The 18,461-nt window shown below is 38.1% G+C and overlaps 1 protein-coding gene across 4 annotated transcripts in view; it reads left to right on the forward strand.

Annotated features, from left to right (window-relative positions):
* Positions 1–18,461, forward strand: part of NHSL1 (NHS like 1) — a 153,089-nt gene that overhangs the window by 121,530 nt on the left and 13,098 nt on the right. For 3 of the 4 annotated variants that reach the window (XM_033235315.1, XM_033235318.1, XM_033235317.1), the window contains exons 4-5: positions 5,957–6,149; positions 10,979–11,110. In XM_033235315.1, coding sequence (XP_033091206.1) covers positions 5,957–6,149; positions 10,979–11,110 — 325 coding nt within the window. The remainder of the gene's footprint in view (positions 1–5,956; positions 6,150–10,978; positions 11,111–18,461) is intronic. The other variant, XM_033235316.1, reaches the window with a different exon arrangement.

Here is an 18,461-nt window from a genome sequence, read left to right on the forward strand (position 1 = left end):
ACAAATACAAAAATTAGCCAGGCATGGTGACATGTGCCTGTAATCCCAGCTACTTGGGAGGCTGAGGCAGGAGAATTGCTTGAACCTGGGATGCGGAGGTTGCAGTGAGCCAAGATCGTGCCACTACACTGTACTCTAGCCTGGGCGACAGAGTGAAACTTCATCTCAAAAGAAAAAAGAATGAACAATTAAAGTTACTTGATAATATGGATGTGGAAGTCACCTGTTGGCCATCATGGAGTTGCTGAATGAACCATGAACTGTTGTTGTTGGTGCCAGGAGGAAAAAAAAAAAAAAGGAATACACAGAGAACAGAAATAAGTGAGGGTCTCTTGTGTCTAAATCTACTAAAGACAAAAGAAGCATATAGCCAAAAAAGGCTACAGACGTTTTGGCACCCTATGAAACTATTAAGGATCTTGAAAACCAAGAGTCAACACAAGAGGTTTAATTCTGGGAGGAAGAGCATCAAAGACTAAGTGTCTTCCAAAAAGGACTGGAATGTATGTTGCTGTCTTCTTAAAGATACCAACTATATAGTTCTATGTAGTTGATATGTTCTATATAGTTTCATCTGTTCTCTATTTTCATGTAATAATTCTAAATGAATACTAAGTTTAGCTCTGGCTATAATTCAATTTTCTAACTTTTACTAACAAAACAAAAAAAACTGAACTAATCTGTGTTTCTTAGTTAATCCCACTTTTGGCTCAGTTCGCTGTTCTGAGAAAGAGAGCATATTTCATATGAGAATACACGGGAAAGAGGCCCTACTTCAGGCCCCACACCATCCATCTGGTGGGAGCTTGTCTGATTTCTGGGTAGAATCTAGAAGTCTCTAAAATGCAGGTCTCTAAAATGCAGCATCCAGAAACTACAAAGTAACTGTCGGTGTTGCCTGTTTCTCTCCCTTTCTGAATGAAGCAATTTGACACAAGGAATCTGGCTTATGTTTCATTTGTGACTCTCCATTCCATCCAGGACCAGGATATGGGGTATTGGTGAACATTATTGACCAACTGACAGATCCCAAAACTGCATTTAAGTTCTGAGAGCAAGGCAATTTAAAACTCAATTTTAAAAAAAGTCACCCTATATTGAGGGATTTCATTAACATGAAGCATTTGAATGCTACTTGGGCCATTCTGTTCTCTGTATGGGAAGACTGAGTTGATCAAAACATACAGCTAGTAAATGACAGTGCCAGGATGCTGGTACACACTGTTTTGTTTTTTGTTTTTTGTTTTTTGTTTTTACTTGTATAGAGTTTCAAAAGGTTTTGTTCTTATTTACAGCTATAAAGGGAGATTTTATTTTGAGACCAGAAGACGTAGTAATTTATTGTAAATATTGCCACATTGTTATTTTACAGTTTCACAGGAGAGACTTTGGGGTCAGTTCTGGTTTCTAATCTCAACTGCCCACTTGTGAACTTTCCAAAAGTCAAGTTACTTTACTCCTTTGAGTCTCCACTTCCTTATTATTAAGGCAAACACCGTGAAGATTAAATGAGATAAGTTCTATAAAGCCCCCACCAAAGGCAAGGCATATAGCCATCAGTTACTAAATGGTGGGCCTTCTGAAGCTCACATTCTGAAATAACCTTCTATGCAATTCTGATTCAAAGCTTCATGGAACTTATATTCTTGTCAGAGAGTCAAGATACATAAATAAAATATATGTGTACTAGTTGTGTGTACTAAAGAGAAAAAAGAGAGAAGGGAAAGGGGATACAAAACATTAGAAAGAGGTTGAAATTGAATAGGATGAACAGGTAAGACCTCAATAAAAGAGGACTCTTAAGGGGACCTAAAGAAAAAGAAGGGGCTACCTGTGTGGATGTCTACGGGAGGAGCATTTCAGGCCGTGGGAACAGCAAGTGCAAAGGCCCTGAGGCAGGAGTGTGCATGGAAGGTGGAAGGTACAGCATGGAGGATGGCGTAGCTGGAGTAGAATTAATATGGGAAAGAACAGTAGGAAATGCAGTGAGGGAGATAACAGTGGCCAGCTGGTAGATCATGTAGGGTCTTGGAGGTCATAGTAAGGACTTTGGAGGGTTTGAACAGAAGGGCAACATGATCTGACTTACATTTCTAAAACGATCCCTTTGCCTGCCGTGTTGAGAGTAGACAATTAGAAGGGGAGGAGCAGGGGAGGATGGTCAATAAGGGCAGAAAAATGGAGATAGTTAAGAGGCCAGTGTAATAATCCGGTATTACTATGTCCATCTTAACGGGCTAATCATGTTGTGTTCTGCTATTGAAATGAGGGAGGTGTTTCTGTGCCCCTGCTGTGTTTATACACACTGGGAGGCATGAGAGTCATATCATCCTGGAAGTCATCCATCCTGGTGTTTTACTGTCCTTTAGTAGAGTGTGAGACCTAACAGTCACATTTGCGTGTAACTCTATCTGTGCCCTGCTTGGCTGGGAAATTTTCTTGTAAGAGAAAGGAGCACTTTACAAAATGGATTCTCTTTGTCAGTTGTCATGCTGGAGTGATCCCTGGTGATTGTCCCTACGGGGAAGTGCTGTTTCATTATGATAGTTATTGATTCTGACACTATCAGTCAACTAGATAAAGTAGGTTAGTGGGGCTGATGAGCACCATTGAGATGCTTACAAATGGTAGACAGTGCTTCATCCTGCTCCCACAGTAGACGTCATGTGGAAAAGGGAGCCCTTGCTATAGGGCATAGAGAGCTGTAGCCTGAAAGCTTTATTTTTCTTTCCTTTAAACCTTTCCGGTTAGGATTTGCTTCTTATTGCCTTCAAGCTTTATACTATAATTCAAGGTTGCCTGAAAAATTATATTTATGTGTATGTAACAGGAAATTGGAGTAATCCTCTAATTTACTAGCTTGAGATTCAAACTCAGACATGTGGCCTTTATACAAGCTGCCATGAAATTCTTCAGTGATATTAATTTTAAGTGTGTGTGTGTGTGTGTGTGCATCTTAAGGGTAGAGAGTATGTGTTATAAATCAAACTTAACAAGTGTCACAACTGCAAAAAGGCTGGAAATAATTGATTTACATCAGTATGGCTTAGTTGCTGCTGACTCAAAACCCCTTTGATTGTCTTTAAGGATCTGTGTGAGTTTTGACCCCTTTAACCAGAATCAGATCAAGTATCAATGGTTATAGTGCAATTTAGTATTATAAGACACCAACAACATGCTCAGTTTATAAATTGAGTATATTTGTCAATTTAATTACAAACATTATTTCACATTTTCCTTAGGTAGAAAAGAAACTGGATGATCATTTTATGTGTTTTATGTATTAAGAACATCAAATAAAGGTATTGAGATATCTAATTATATGATTTATCTTTTCCACATACCTTTATTATTGTTAGTCTTCTTGGTAAAAGAAAAAAAAAAAGAGCATATGTCAGTTCATGACTTTGCTTTTCTAAAGTAATGTTTATGTCAGCACCACCTTCATATCCATGTTTTTTTTTTTTTTTGAGACAAAGTCTCACTCTGTTGCCAGGCTGGAGTGCAGTGGCACAATCTCGGCTCACCGCAGCCTCAGCCTCCCAAGTTCAAGCAATTATCCTGCCTCAACCTCCCGAGTAGCTGAGACTACAGGTGCACACCACCACTCCCAGCTAATTTTTTTTTTTTTTTAATTTTAGTAGAGACGCGGTTTCACCATGTTAGCCAGGATGGTCTCGATCTCCTGACTTTGTGATCTGTCTGCCTCAGCCTCCCAAAGTGCTGGGGTTCCAGGCATGAGCCACTGCACCTGGCCCATATCCACGATATTTAACAGTCATAGACACTTTCACATTTATCATCTTATTAGGTATTAAGAGCACCTCTGTGGATGCACAAAGATAGGCTGGATAGCCCCATTTTACAGCAAAGGAAACATCAAAGTTTAGGAACAGACTCAAGTCTTTGGATTCTTAGTCTAGGGCCCTATCGCCTATAGCAAACTATTTTCATTAGCTCTTATATAGTCTTTTTCAGATTTATAGAGCTCCAGTGGTTGTAGAATAAATATAGATTTTTGCAGCAAGATGAATGCAGTTGCAGTAAACAGTGATGACAGTGTTCTTGTGTTTGAATTTTTTTTTTTTTTTGAGACAGAATTTTGCTCTTATTTCCCAGGCTGGGGTGCAATGGTGCGATCTCAGCTCACTGCAACCTCTGCCTCTTGGGTTCAAGCAGTTCTCCTGCCTCAGCCTCCCCAGTAGCTAAGATTACAGGCATGCGCCAGCATGTCCAGCTAATTTTGTATTTTTAGTAGAGACAGGTTTTCTCCATGTTGGTCAGGCTGGTCTCGAACTCCCGACCTCAGGTGATCCGCCCGCCTCGGCCTCCCAGGGTGCTGGGATTACAGGCGTGAGCCACCGTGCCTGGCCTGAAATTTCTAACCAATGCATTTCTTTATATTTCTCATCTGTGTCCTCTTAGAGACTTGCATTAAATCCAGAAAGGTTAAAACATGCCTTGTAAAGTTAGATGAAACATAATGTTAAATGAAATAAATAGGTCACAAAAGAGAACAGACAGTGTGATTCCCTTTACAGGAAGTTCAAATATAGGCAAAACCAAGCTGTGGTATTAGAAGCTGGGATAGCAGTTACCCTCGTTTGGGGATATGTGGTTGGGGTAGGAGGTGTATTGAACTGGGTGCTGGTTGTACAGGTATTCCCTTTGGGAAGGTTCACTGACTTTTTATTTTCCAGTAAAATTCTTTCTAAAAGCTTTACTTTCATAAGTGGTAATTTCGTTTAAATGCTTCAGACTTAAAGAGCAGTTCTTACACATTTATTTTATATTATAAGCTGTTATTTCCCCCACAAAAGTCGATTGCCCTTTTTTGTTGTGTTCCTAAGCACCCTACACTCATTCAGCCTTCTTGGAGCATCTTAAGTCACAGAACCAGTGGCCATGGAGCCAGGTTGAAGTCCGTCATAAAATGCTTGCCAACACAACATTCTTGATTACAGTTTTTAAGGTGTTATGGGAAAGAAAGGTATTGAAGAAGGGCTCTTCAGTGAGGATGTTAATCTGTATCAAAACAGACAATGCTAGAAATGTTTTCATAGAGTTTTGATGTGGCTCAGAGCAGAGCTTTAGTCAACTTATAATTTAACAATTTCACACTGATTTTTTTCCCATATAAATGGCTTCACAAGAGCACAAATAGTTGAACAACAATAGCTCTATCATTTTTGAAATGTCCTTGAAGTCAGAGCCTAAAGGAAATAAGATTGAGGCTAGAAATTACTTTGAGCAAAACTAAATTTTAATAAAAATGGAAACTGATGGCCCCAGCCATGTTGTTTTTCTCCAGGCTTCTAACATGAAACTAAACCCATGAACTTTCTTTCCTTCTTTCTTTTTAAAAATTTTTTTTGAGACAGAGTCTCACTCTGTTGGCCAGGCTGGAGTGCCGTGGCACGATCTTGGCTCACTGCAACCTCTGCCTCTTGGGTTCAAGCGATCCTCCTGCCTCAACCTTCCAAGTAGCTGGGATTACAGGTGCTCACCACCACCCCTGACTAATATTTTTATTTTTAGTAGGAACGGGGTTTCACCATGTTGGCCAGCTGCTCTTGAACGCCTGACCTCAAGTGATTCACCCACCTCTGCCTCCCAAAGTGCTGGGATTACAGGCATGAGCCACCGTGCCAGCCATTCCATGAACTTTCTGACCACAGTAGATAGAGGGAAAGCAGAAAGGACTTCAAAGATTTTGTGGGTCAGCAGAACCTTTTGCAGTCCTCACAGTTTACATACTAAGGCCGGTGTGAATCATGAGTATTACAGGTCAGACTCAAGAGGCTGAGCAAACCATTGCCTCTGTTCCTAAAAGCGACCAATTATTTTGGCTTCTTTTAAACCAATCTAATTTTTTTTTAAAATAAGAAATATATATTTTAAAATGTTTCTGCCAGCTCTTTATACACTGTGGCTGCTGCTTCTTTTTTCTCTGCAGTGTTCTCTCTCTTCATCAGAAGAAGAAAGATTTATTTCCATCAGGAGACCTAAAACACCAACCTCAAGTGACTTCTCCGACCTTAATACTCAGACGAACTGGACCAAGTCGCTTCCACTGCCAACACCAGAAGAGAAGATGCGACAGCAAGCCCAAACAGTCCAGGCTGATGTGGTGCCTATTAACATAACTGGTATGCTTTGCTAGCCAGACAGGTTCAGAATGTACTTGGGAGAATGACTACAGCTTTTTGATATACGCTGTTAGCATTTCATTGTTGTATCAAAGGTGAATAGCTGTGGTCCAACTTCATGCTCTTTGTTTAATGAAACAAATATTAAAACTACATATATGTGTGCATATGAAATATCTACTGCTTGTTGGGTCAGAAGACTATGTCGTCAAACACTGGTGTCAAAGAACTCAGTGGTCCAGCCATTCATCTTAAGAGTGTCTCTTTTAATTAAATTGCTTTTTAGTAAGCCTTTGGTTATATAAAAACGTCTTGTAAATGTGGTCCTAGGTATGAAGAAAAAGTATATATTTCCCTTCTAAAGGGTTAAGTAATATTTACAGAAGTAAAGAAATAATTATTTTGTGATGTTTCTAATGATAGATTTTCTAGAAATTTCCTAAAGTAGAAAAAAAGAGACGTTACTTATTCAAAATTTCTTCTGAATATAAAATTTTCAGAATATGTTGTATTAAGCTAGACTACAAATATTAATTGCCAAACCTTAAATTCAAGTTCTTATGGAATATTATACTCAGCCTGTAATCATATAATTCAAAGATGATCTTTCATGAACTTAGGAGAGCTACTAAAAAGATAGCAGAATCGGCTGGGCATGGTGGCTCACACCTGTAATCCCAGCACTTTGGGAGGCTGAGGTGGGCAGATCACCTGAGTTCAGGAGTTCGAGACGAGCCTGGCCAACATGGTGAAACCCTGTCTCTACTAAAAATACAAAATTAGCAGGGCATGGTGGCATGTGCCTGTAATCCCAGCTACTCTGGAGTCTGAGGCAGGAGAATTGCTTGAACCCAGGAGGCAGAGGTTTCAGTGAGCCAAGAGATTGCACCATTGCACTCCAACCTGGGCATAAAGGAATAAAACTTCACCTCAAAAAAAAAGAATCAAAATTTTCCTGCTTTATCACCTCCATAGCCCACAAGGAGCATGGGTTAATGGTTTGGGGAGGGCACAAAGTGAAAATAGACATGTGAAGAGTTAATAGCTTCAACTATTAATTGAATTGTATGTTCGATGGAAATAGATGACTAATAGTGGTCATTGATAATCAGTTCATACAAAGCATGGCCCTTAAGGCCAGAAGCTAACAAGAAAAACTAGGTGACCAAAAAGAATGAGTTTTCCTGAACATTTACTCTGGAAACGAATAGCATCCTTGCTGTGCTTCTGAGGCTACTGCTGTTAGAAAGCTTTAGAAAGCGTTTTGCCATGGCATTGGTGAGCTTGTAAGGGGCTAATAGCATCTTCACAGTCACTGAAGATTTTTTTTAAAACCTTACCGGATATTTAGAAATTACATTTAGAACTCATATTTTAAATTCCATAGAAATTTAATAAATAATACATGAATTATTTTCAGTTCAGTATATATTTTTCCACATTTATTTTACTTAAATCTTAAAAGAATAGCAGGGCATTTTAAGCCATTTTCTCAGCAAACAATGTTATTGATCTTTCTGAATATGCTTCTCATTTACCTAGATAATATTTTTTAAAGATTATTTTTAAAAGTATAACTATGTTTTAGAACAAAGTATAATGTTTACTGGTCAATAAAATACATGGCTGCTTTTTTCTATAAGAAAATGAATTACACTATTTGATTGATTAAATGCAGCAGAAATGTAATTACATTATATATAATTAAGTGCCTATGAAATAATATTATAAGATAAGAAGATTGTGCAATGAAATATGACAATCCTTAATGGAATTAAGGTGAAATGCATTATCTTGAGATTAAGAGATTTAAAATAGAGTAGAGTTTCAGGAATGAAGAATTACTTCCAATGAATTACATTGTCACAACAGAAGACAGTGTCACGTCTCTGAGCTTTAATTCTATCCTATCTTATGATTAAGTAGAGATGAATTAGAGTTTAAAGAGAGGCCTTTAAAATGCTACACAGGAAAGGTGAATGACAATAAACAAAGAGCAATATGAGTTATGTCAAAATGTAATTTACTTTTAATCGAATGATTAACATTTTGCAGAAATGCCAAAAGTAAATATAATACCTAATCACGTATTTATTGATCCATTTCTACATCTGTGTTTTCACATATATACATACACACATATTTCTTAAAGAATTATTTTTCTAATCTGTTATAAAGAAATAATACATTTAAAATTTTTACTTTTAGTGGTTGAATTGACATAGGTTTTACAGCTTCCTGCTCTTTAAATTATATATTTCTAAAGTCCTAGAAGATATTTGAGATTAAAAAAAAATTCCTCTAGGGAACTGTCATGTGCTCATTTGTTGGGGTGAGCATTGAGCCTCTAGTTTGATTTTCCTAGTAAGGCTCAGCAGGAAAAAAAAAAAAAAGGCAATAAATACATCATTTCAAATCCAGAGTTCAGCCCACCATGCATAGAGGCAGAATGTTAGCACCATGAGCTGCTGGCTTGAAAACTGATTTAATCCCTTTAGTTATAGTCTTGTGGGCACTCAGCATGTTCTAAAACTTGAAGAGGAAAAAATATTTAAATTAATATGTACCTATAAATATGTTCTATAATCTGCTATGTGGGATAACACCTCTTCCACCTGGAAGATAAGTGTATTGGATAAACATACTTAAAGAATTTTTACAAACTGGCTTTGTACTGGTGTTTGAGCTATCCAAGTTTATTTCTTTTTTTTGTTTTAAATTTAACATAGTTTAATTGAGCAATGAACAATTCGTTAATCGGGCAGCCTCCAGAGCCAGAGTATGCCCAGAGACTTTCAAGTATATTTCTAAATAGTAACCATGACTGATGAATGCCATTTTTCAATTAAAGGCAGTGATTAAATTCAACAGATATTTATTGAATAACTGCTTTGTGCCAGGCATTAGCTGAGTGCCATGGGGGATGCTAAAGTACATGCATCACAGTCTGTACCCTCAAAAAATGTATAATCCAGCAGAAGATACAGACTTTTTTTAGGTCATGATGCAAGATCAAGCATTTGGTGCCTTCAGTGACGTGTGTCTTAGATGTTCATCCTCAAATGGTTTGTTTCTTAATTTTCTTGGAGCTTGGGTGATTTTATCTTTTGTCTAGGAAGCAAAACTGGAGACTAAATGCAACTTTCTTTTATTTTTATTTTTTGGAGATGGAGGTCTCACTCTGTCGCCCATGCTGGCATGCAGTGGCGCAATCTCGGCTCACTGCAACCTCCGCCTCCCAGGCTCAAGTGATCCTCCCACCTCAGCCTCCTGAGTAGGTGGGACTACAGGCACATACCACCACACCCAGATACCTTTTTTGTATTTTTGGTAGAGATGGGGTTTCACCATGTTGCTTAGGCTGGTCTTGAACCCCTGAGTTCAAGTGATCCACCCACCTCAGCCCTCCAACGTGCTAGGATTATAGGTATGGGCCACCACACTGGCCTAAGTGCAACTTTCTGTTAATGTTTTGTCTGTTCTTAATGTCTTGATACAAGGAAGTTTTTTCTGCTGCAGGGAATTAATGAAGCACTGCATTGTGACTTACCTCTCACATGCACCATTTATGCCATTGCACTTAGTGACCCAGTTTTTCGCAGCATTGGCACCTTCTGGTATTTAAGGGTTTTCTCTCAGTCATTTCTGTTTTTCTCCATTAGTGACAAGGTTGTAAGCATTTGTAAGTTTGCAAGCATTTACATAAGTTTGTTCCTCAGCAGGGGAAGTGTGTTTTGATCATTCAGATGTTTTATTCTCTCTTTTCATTAGATAAGGTTCCCAATTTTTTCTTACCAAAATAGAAATTACATTGTCCACAACATACCTACATTGAATGTGTGTCAGTAATGCTAAGAGTGAACATTTTTATACTTTTATGCATAAAATGATGGAAGTTTATAATGTGTATGTGTATATATATGTATATTTAAAAATAACTTTTTGAGGAGAATAACCATTCAAAAAGGTCAGTGCTGTAAGACTTTCAACTGCCAGGTAATTTAAAATAGACCAGTCAATAAGAGATGCTGTTATATACTTGATTATTGTATGGTTTCTCATGATGTGTTAATCAAACACACCGATACTCTAGAAGGAAAAAAAGAAGTCCCATGATGTGGCATTCCAGGTTTGACTGCAAAATCACCTGAAATGTCTGAATTAAGATCAACTTTGAAAAGTAATTATGAAATAGAAGCAGTTCACCTTTAACAACAGCAGTGCTACTGGGTCTCATTGTGGTAAAAGTACTTTATCATGATAAGGCATTTCATTTTTCACTACAGTTGTATGTCACACCACAGCAATTACCACAGTCTATCCAAATTATCAGCCTCCTTGATTGAAGGAAAAGCTTTTCATTCAAGAAATCTTTATTAAGTTACTTATTTCATCACATAAAGCAAGACATTAGTGTTGGTCTCTGCAGGATGACCATATGAATGAAACATACTCATTCCGTCGCCACCTACACGCTAATGTAGAGTGGTTTTGGTCACCAGAGCATATATATGAAATACTCCCAAAATTTTGTTTTGTTAAATAACACAGAATAACTCTTCCAGTGTGTTATTAAATTTGCATTTGCTACTCCAGCTCATTTGAAAATGAGATCAAGGTGCTTCCTTTGGAAGGTAGAACTTGGAAAACAGCCTTACTGTGATAATGTGCTTTCCTTCCTTTTTTGCCCTTCAGCATTCATCATCATATGACTGGCTAACATTATTAATACCTTCTTATCATTTTACAACAAGCTTCTGGAATAAAGTGCATGGTGTCAGCTTGCTTGAAAATAACATTGCTTTGCTTGTTCTACTACTCTACATTAGGGGAGAATTTCGATCGCCAGGCCAGCCTTCGGCGGTCTCTAATTTACACAGACTCTCTGGTAAGACGACCGAAGAAAGTCAAAAGGAGAAAGACTATTACAGGAGTCCCTGACAACATACAGAAGGAGCTAGGTATGGCTCATCAGAACTGTATTCTGTTGCCCCTCACTGCCACTCGGCCTTACTGCGCTAACCTCATTTGTGGTGCTTACAAAATCGATACATTCTGATAGCCGTTTGGTGCCCAACGGGCCAGCTTCCTTCCTGAATGAGGCATTAGGTGCAGATCTTAACATCCCATGGAGAGAGAGAGTTGATTGAATTTTGGGGAGAAGGTACAAGGAGAGGGAAGAGCTTACATGAAAACGATTAACTGGGAAGATAGAAATTCATAGTTACCTCATCATCGCTGTGTGACATGGAGCATTGGTTATTCCCACAATTAAATTTACTTTTCATTTATATCTTAAGTTTTCATGAAACAGAAAAGTCATTCTAGGACATCAAATTATGAATATGGACTTCCACTATAACTATGATGACACTACTGGTGGCATTTTGTCATCAGAAACTCCAGTCTGGGATTATTGGTAAATATAGGAAATAGTCATTTATGTTCGATAGTGCCTTTATTACTTTCAGTGCAACAATTTCATAGCTTCTTTATTCTTAGTCCTTTATGTTCAACCTGTGATGAAAACAAAAAAAAAATTTTGGCTGGTGAAGAGGATTGTTTAATTACTTATCCATTTTGTTTCTGGTTATCTTTATAAATACTTTGGATAATCCTTTCATTTTCTTTCTAGATTAACTTCCTCTCACTGTTTTCTAATAGGGCCCATAATATCAGAATGTCTGCAGAGGCACCATAGCATAGCTCCTGGGTTAGGACTAAGGACTCCAGTGCCAACCGGCTTGGTTGAACCCTAACTCTGCCACTTGCTCTCCGGGTGACCTCAGTTAACTTCATCTCTCTGAGTCTACTTCCTCATTTAACAAACGGGCTTGGTGATGTTAATAGAACCTACCTCTTAGGGTTGTTTGAGGACAATTTATGCATGTGAGGCCCTTGGTACTTGGTTAGTACCTGGTACTACCATAAACATCATAGCTACTGTGGTCATTATTATAGGAAACTTAATACTACCTGTCTTTTTTTTTTTTTTTTTTTTTTTTGAGGCAGAGTCTCGCTCTGTTGCCCGGACTGGAGTGCAGTGGCCGGATCTCAGCTCACTGCAAGCTCCACCTCCTGGGTTTACGCCATTCTCCTGCCTCAGCCTCCCGAGTAGCTGGGACTACAGGCGCCCGCCACCTCGCCCGGCTAGTTTTTGTATTTTTAGTAGAGACGGGGTTTCACCGTGTTAGCCAGGATGGTCTCGATCTCCTGACCTCGTGATCCGCCCGTCTCGGCCTCCCAAAGTGCTGGGATTACAGGCTTGAGCCACCGCGCCCGGCCAATACTACCTGTCTTGAAATGTGTCCTTTCCTCTTTGGCCAACCTGTGGACTTACTTCCTAATAGTTACTTTCACCTGATGTTTTTATTTACTCTCAAAAGTTATACTCTAGAAACTCAGAGTCATTATTTCTAAAGTTTGCAGTTAGTCTCTTAGTCAAAATGAGTGTAACCAGTAATAGTGATATATCTGTGATAGCACCTTGAGGTTGCATGTTAGCTTCTGGGTGCTACGCTACAGACAGTGTGTGTCTCTGTTTGTTTTCCCAAACACCCGTGATTGAATGCCTTGTATTAGAGAGCACAGACTCACTTTTCTTTAGCTGGCATTTTCTCCTTTATGGCCATCCACTTTTATAGTACACATTCTCCGCCTTCTATGCTGTAGCAAAAGTCAGATGAGAATAGCAATGTTCTGCCTTTGCTGCAGGCAGCCACAGTGACCCAGATGGTATACAGGTGTTCGCCCTATTCTATCATGGATTGGTTTATTACAAACAAAGGCAAGACTGCAGCTGCTCCTGGAGGATTGTGAAGTCTGTCTTTGGTTCGTGCCCTACATGCTGCTGCTATTATTGGCCTAGTTCCTCTGTGGCTACCTGTCTCTAGGCACCTTCCCTCAAACTACCTTAAGGACACCTGTGTGCTTTCTCTCTCTCCTCTCAGTTTATGCCTTATTCTTTCAGACTCTTTTTTCCATTCTTGAAGTGACAGCTAACTAATTTGGAAACCAATCTGTACTCATATGTTCAGTAGACAGTTTATGGAGTAATTTCCTAAAGCACTCCAGCAACATTTATACTTTAACTGGTCTTTTTAGAAGATGTGCCTTCAAGGAGTGACTTTAAAGACAGGCATTTAGGCCCTTCGTAAGATCAGAAGGATAGTGTGGTCCAAATAAAGATGCGGATACACATAAGTATTCCATATGCATTGTCTGTGTATGTATGTCATATGACGTCTAGAATGAGAGTTACGAAAGTTTATCACTTTCATTCCTGAACCAACTAGTATGGAAGCCAATAGGTCAATTGTTTCTTTGATCTTACTAGAATGATCTGGCCAGCTAGATAAATCATCTCTTTTGTAAATTTAGCATTTTTTAAATCAGTGATTAAAATCCCTGGAATCCACATTCATTTCTTTTACATGTGACATGGAACTGCCACTAATGCTGGAGGGAAGAAAATAGCTTTCCCCACATTGTCTGGGTTGTGACTGTTGCCAGACACGAGACAGTCAATATCATTGCGGTCGATGACATGACCTGGATTAGAACTGGAGGTCAACTGAGACAACCGTATCGAAGAGCTAGTTTTAAAAAAAAAAAGATAATTAGACAAGGACTCTAGCTTTATAGATAGGCTAGTTGGAGGATTACTGGATAGAGTGAGGAGTTAACGTCTATATACAGCTTTATTTAGCAAAAATATTGGCTTACATATTTATTTGTTCTGTCCTTTCAGGACTTCTGGTTGATCTTGCCTTTTTTCCCAATATTTTATACTTATAAGGACTCTGGTTTGGAAGTCTAAAACTACCAAGGTTTCTTTAAAAAAACTTAAAAAAAAAAAAAAACTTTAAAAACTACCAAGGTTTTTTTACCAAGATTATCAAATCATACATAGGTAATGATGATCAAAAATAGACACTTCATATTTTCTTTAAAATTAGTCTTCTTCTAGATATACAGGGGAAGTGTAACAAACAAATTAGACAAAAAAGAAAATGATGGCCCAAAGGAAAGGCATTCACTAGGAAAGATGCACCCTGTCCCAAAGGCATTGCCCAAGTTGCCTGGGGGTTTGGATTTTTTAAAAAGCTAACCATAGAGAGGACTTCCATGAATTAGAAAGGTATATTATGCTAAATTATATGCAGTTTTTATTTCAAAATCCATAAATAATAGACTATTATTAATAATAATAAAATGGAGACTACCCAATATGTAACACTTTAAAATCAAGGTATGATATTTAATGCTTACTTCCAAAACTTATAAACTAAAATTTGTTGCCTTTCATTTCAGTGAATTGGACATTTTGAATTTCTTCTTTTATCTTAAATCTGTACAGAAATGTATCTGAACATCGTATTATGAGGTTTCATTTTTTAGAATCAGATAGGATTATTTTGTTGATATATATATTACACTTGGCTACTGAACTTATCTCTATACATATTCTCTAAGCAGAAAAGGCCTCATCTAAAGGAATCCCTTTATGAATAATTTTTGGTAGTTTATACTAAGAAATACTTGACAAGACTTTTAAAAAACGTATAGCCTACACTTTAAATAAACTGACTTGTAAATCCTCAGCATCGTTAATTATATATATTTTTTAGAAATTCAAAATATTATTAATAAATAAAAGTATAAATAATTATTTCGGTACATTACATCTTAAAATCAGATAAATCCCATCAAGTTTGAGCAGCACCTAAGTGGTCTACACTTGTTTGTAGTTGTCTTTTTGTAGTTTGTTCTGTCTAAAGACATACCTCAGGGATATTGCAGCTATAGTTCCAGACCACTACAATAAAGTGAATATTGTAATACAGCAAGTCACATGAATTTTTTGGTTTTCCAGCACCTATAAAAGTTATGTTTACACTGTGCTGTGGTCTACTAAGTATGCAGTAGCATTATGTAAAAAAAAAAAAAAAAGGTACAGTATAAAAATACCTGATTGCTAAAAAATACTAAGGATGATCTGAGCCCACAGACAGTTGTAATCTTCTTGCTAGTGAAGGTTCTTGCCTCGATGTCGATGGCTACTGACTGATTAGGGTGGTGGTTGCTGAAGGTAAGAATGACTGTGGCAATTTCCTAAAATAAGACAACAGTGACATTTGCCACATTGACAGATCCTTCCTTTCTTGAAAGATTTCTCTGTAGCACGTAATACTGTTTACTAACATTTTACCAACAGTAGAACTACTCTCAAAATTTGAGTCAGTCTCTCAAACCCTGCTGCTGCTTTATCAACTAAGTTTATATAATATTCTGAATCCTTTGTTGTCATTTTAACAATGTTCACAGCATCTTCATTAGTAGAGTCCATGTCAGGAAAGCATTTTCATTGCTTGTCTGTAAGAAGCAATGCCTCGTTGTTCAAGTTTGATCATGAGATTGCAGCAATTCAGCCACATCTTCAGGCTCCACTTCTAACTCTAGTTCCTTGCTGTTTCTACCACATCTAGAGTCACTTCCTTCACTTCAGTCTCAATCCTCTCAAAGTTATCTACGAGAGCTGGAATCAATTTCTTCCAGACTCTTACTAATGTTGATATTTTGACCTTCTCCCATGAATTAAAATTGTTCTTACTGTGCTAGAGTGGTGAATCCTTTTCAGGTTTCCAACTTGACTTAGCTCAGATCTATCAGAGGAATCACTGTCTATGGCAGCTTTGGCCTTACAAAGTACATTACAAAATTATGACTTGAAAGTCAAAATTACTGTTTAAGCCATGGGCTGCAGAATGAATGTTGTGTTAGCAGGCATGAAAATATTTATGTCTTTGTACATCTTCATCAGAGCTCTGGGGTGACTAGGTGCATTGTATTTGTGTGTGTGTGTGTGTGTGTGTGTGTGTATAATTTTTTGTTTTGAGACGGAGTTTCACTCTTGTTGCCTAGGCTGGAGTGCAATGGTGCGATCTCAGCTCACTGCAACCTCTGCCTCCTGGGTTCAAGCGATTCTCCTGCCTCAGCCTCCCGAGTAGCTGTGATTACAGGCATGCGCCACCACACCTGGCTAATTTTTTTGTATTTTTAGTAGAGACAGGGTTTCTTTATGTTGCTCAGGCTGGTCTCGAACTCCTGACCTCAGGTGATCTGCCCGCCTTGGCCTTTCAAAGCGCTAGGATTACAGGCGTGAGCCACTGCCCTCAGCCTAGGTGCACTGTAAATGAAAGAAATCTTTTTTTTTGTGAGCAGTAGATCTCAACTGTGGACTTAAAAGTATTCAATAAATCATGCTGTAAGCTGACATGCTGTCATCCAAGCTTTGTTGTTCCATTTATAGAGCACAGGCAGATTCTATTTAGCATAATTCTTAAGGACTCTAGGATTTCCAGAATGGTAAAGAAACATTGGCTTCAACTTAAAGTCACCAGCTACTTTGGCTCTAACAAGAGTCAGTTTGTCCTTTGAAGCTTTGAAGACAGGCATTGACTATTCTTGTAGCTTTGAAAGTCCTAGATGATTAGAAGGTCATTTCATCTACATTGAAAACCTGTTGTCAAGTATAACCACCTCCATCAACTAACCTAGCTAGATCCTCTAAATAAATTTCTGCAGCTTTTCCATCAGCATTTGCTGCTTCACTTTTATGTTGTAGAAATGGCTCCTTTCCTTCAACCTCATGAAACAACCTGTGCTAGCTTCCAGCTCTTCTTTTATAGCTTCCTCACCTCTCTCAGCTTTCACAGGATTGAAGAGTTAGGGCCTTGCTCTGGATTAGGCTTTGGCTTAAGGGAAATGTTGTGGCTGGTTTGATTTTCTGTTCAGACCATTGAAACTTTCTCCATATCAGCAATAAAGCTGTTTTTTTTATTTGTGTATGCACTGGAGTAGCACTTTTTATTTCCTTCAAGAACTTTTCCTTTGCAGTCACAGCTCAGTTAACTGTTTGGCACAAGAGGCCTAGCTTTTGGCCTATCTTAGCTTTTGACATGCCTTTCTCGCTAGGCTTAATCATTTCTAACTTTTGATTTAAAGTGAGAGACATGCAACTCTTCCTTTCGCTTGAACCCTTAGAGGCCATTGTAGGGCTATTAATGACCTAATTTCATTATTGTTGTATCTCAGGGAATAGAGAAGCCCGAGAAGAGGGAGAGAAGCTGGGAAACAGCTGGTCAGTGGAGCAGTCAGAACACACACAACTTTTATCAATCACATTTGCTGTCTTATGTGGGTGTGATTTGTGGCACCCCAAAACAATTACAATAGTAATATCAAAGATCACTGGTCACAGATCACCATAACAGATCTAACAATAATGAAAAAGTTTGAGATATTGCAAGAATAACCAAAACGTGACACAGAGACACACAGTAAGCACATGTTAGAAAAATGGCGTCAGTAGACTTGCTCAACACAGGGTTGCCACAAACCTTCGATCTGTTAAAAAAAACACACACACAATTATCTGCAATGCACAATAAAGCTACGCACAGTAAAATGACATATGCCTCTATAGCATTCATCTGTTTCCTATCATATTCTGAAACTTTTTATACTGTGAAAATATTGGAGGGTCTGTTTTGGGAATAGAATTTTGGTGGTCCTTGTGATAAGATATATTAGTTTTTCATATGCTTTTTAAGGTCTTTAGGAAATGTTTTTATTTTAATAAGAAAGTTATACTTAGCTGTAGAGGGTGATAAAATAGCTATATTTCTATTTTTTTTTACATGCCTAGAATGGTTTCACATTTAAAACTGTTACCCAAAAGTATCAGGATTTTGTTTATGCTACTTAAAGACAGTTAAAAATCTACCACTAGCTCCATGCAAAAACTAGTACAGTTTTGAAAGAAAAAAATGTATTCATATAAGGTCAACTCCAAACATTCAAAACTCATTGTTGAATGGAATTAGGTATTTTGAGTGTTTGGAATTGAACTTGCATGCAGTGATACACCAATACCAGTCAACCGCCCATCTTCTAAATTACTAAATGGCAAAACTTTGCACCTCCTCAAAGTGGGTTTTTCTTCTGTCCTGCCCTTTTGCCCACTTTCCCTGTCTGTGTGGGACAGCCTCGTGTGTGTGTGTGTGTGTGTGTGTTGTCTGTGTGTCTGTCTATCTTCAGCGAGTGGGTACTTGAAAGAGGGTAGAGAGAGGAAATAGATCATCTTTGCTAAAAATACAAGTATAAAATTTCCTCTCCATCATCACAGTGAAGAAGAACACTTTATGCCAGGATCCTTCTTTCCAGGGTGCCATCTCTTTTGAGGTTGATACAAGCACATTGCTGCCATTTCAGTACTACCCGCTGCTATCTGAGTGAGCAAAAGGCGTT

This window comes from Trachypithecus francoisi, unplaced genomic scaffold (assembly GCF_009764315.1).
Source record: "Trachypithecus francoisi isolate TF-2019V2 unplaced genomic scaffold, Tfra_2.0 Lachesis_group15, whole genome shotgun sequence".
Lineage (NCBI taxonomy): Eukaryota > Metazoa > Chordata > Mammalia > Primates > Cercopithecidae > Trachypithecus > Trachypithecus francoisi.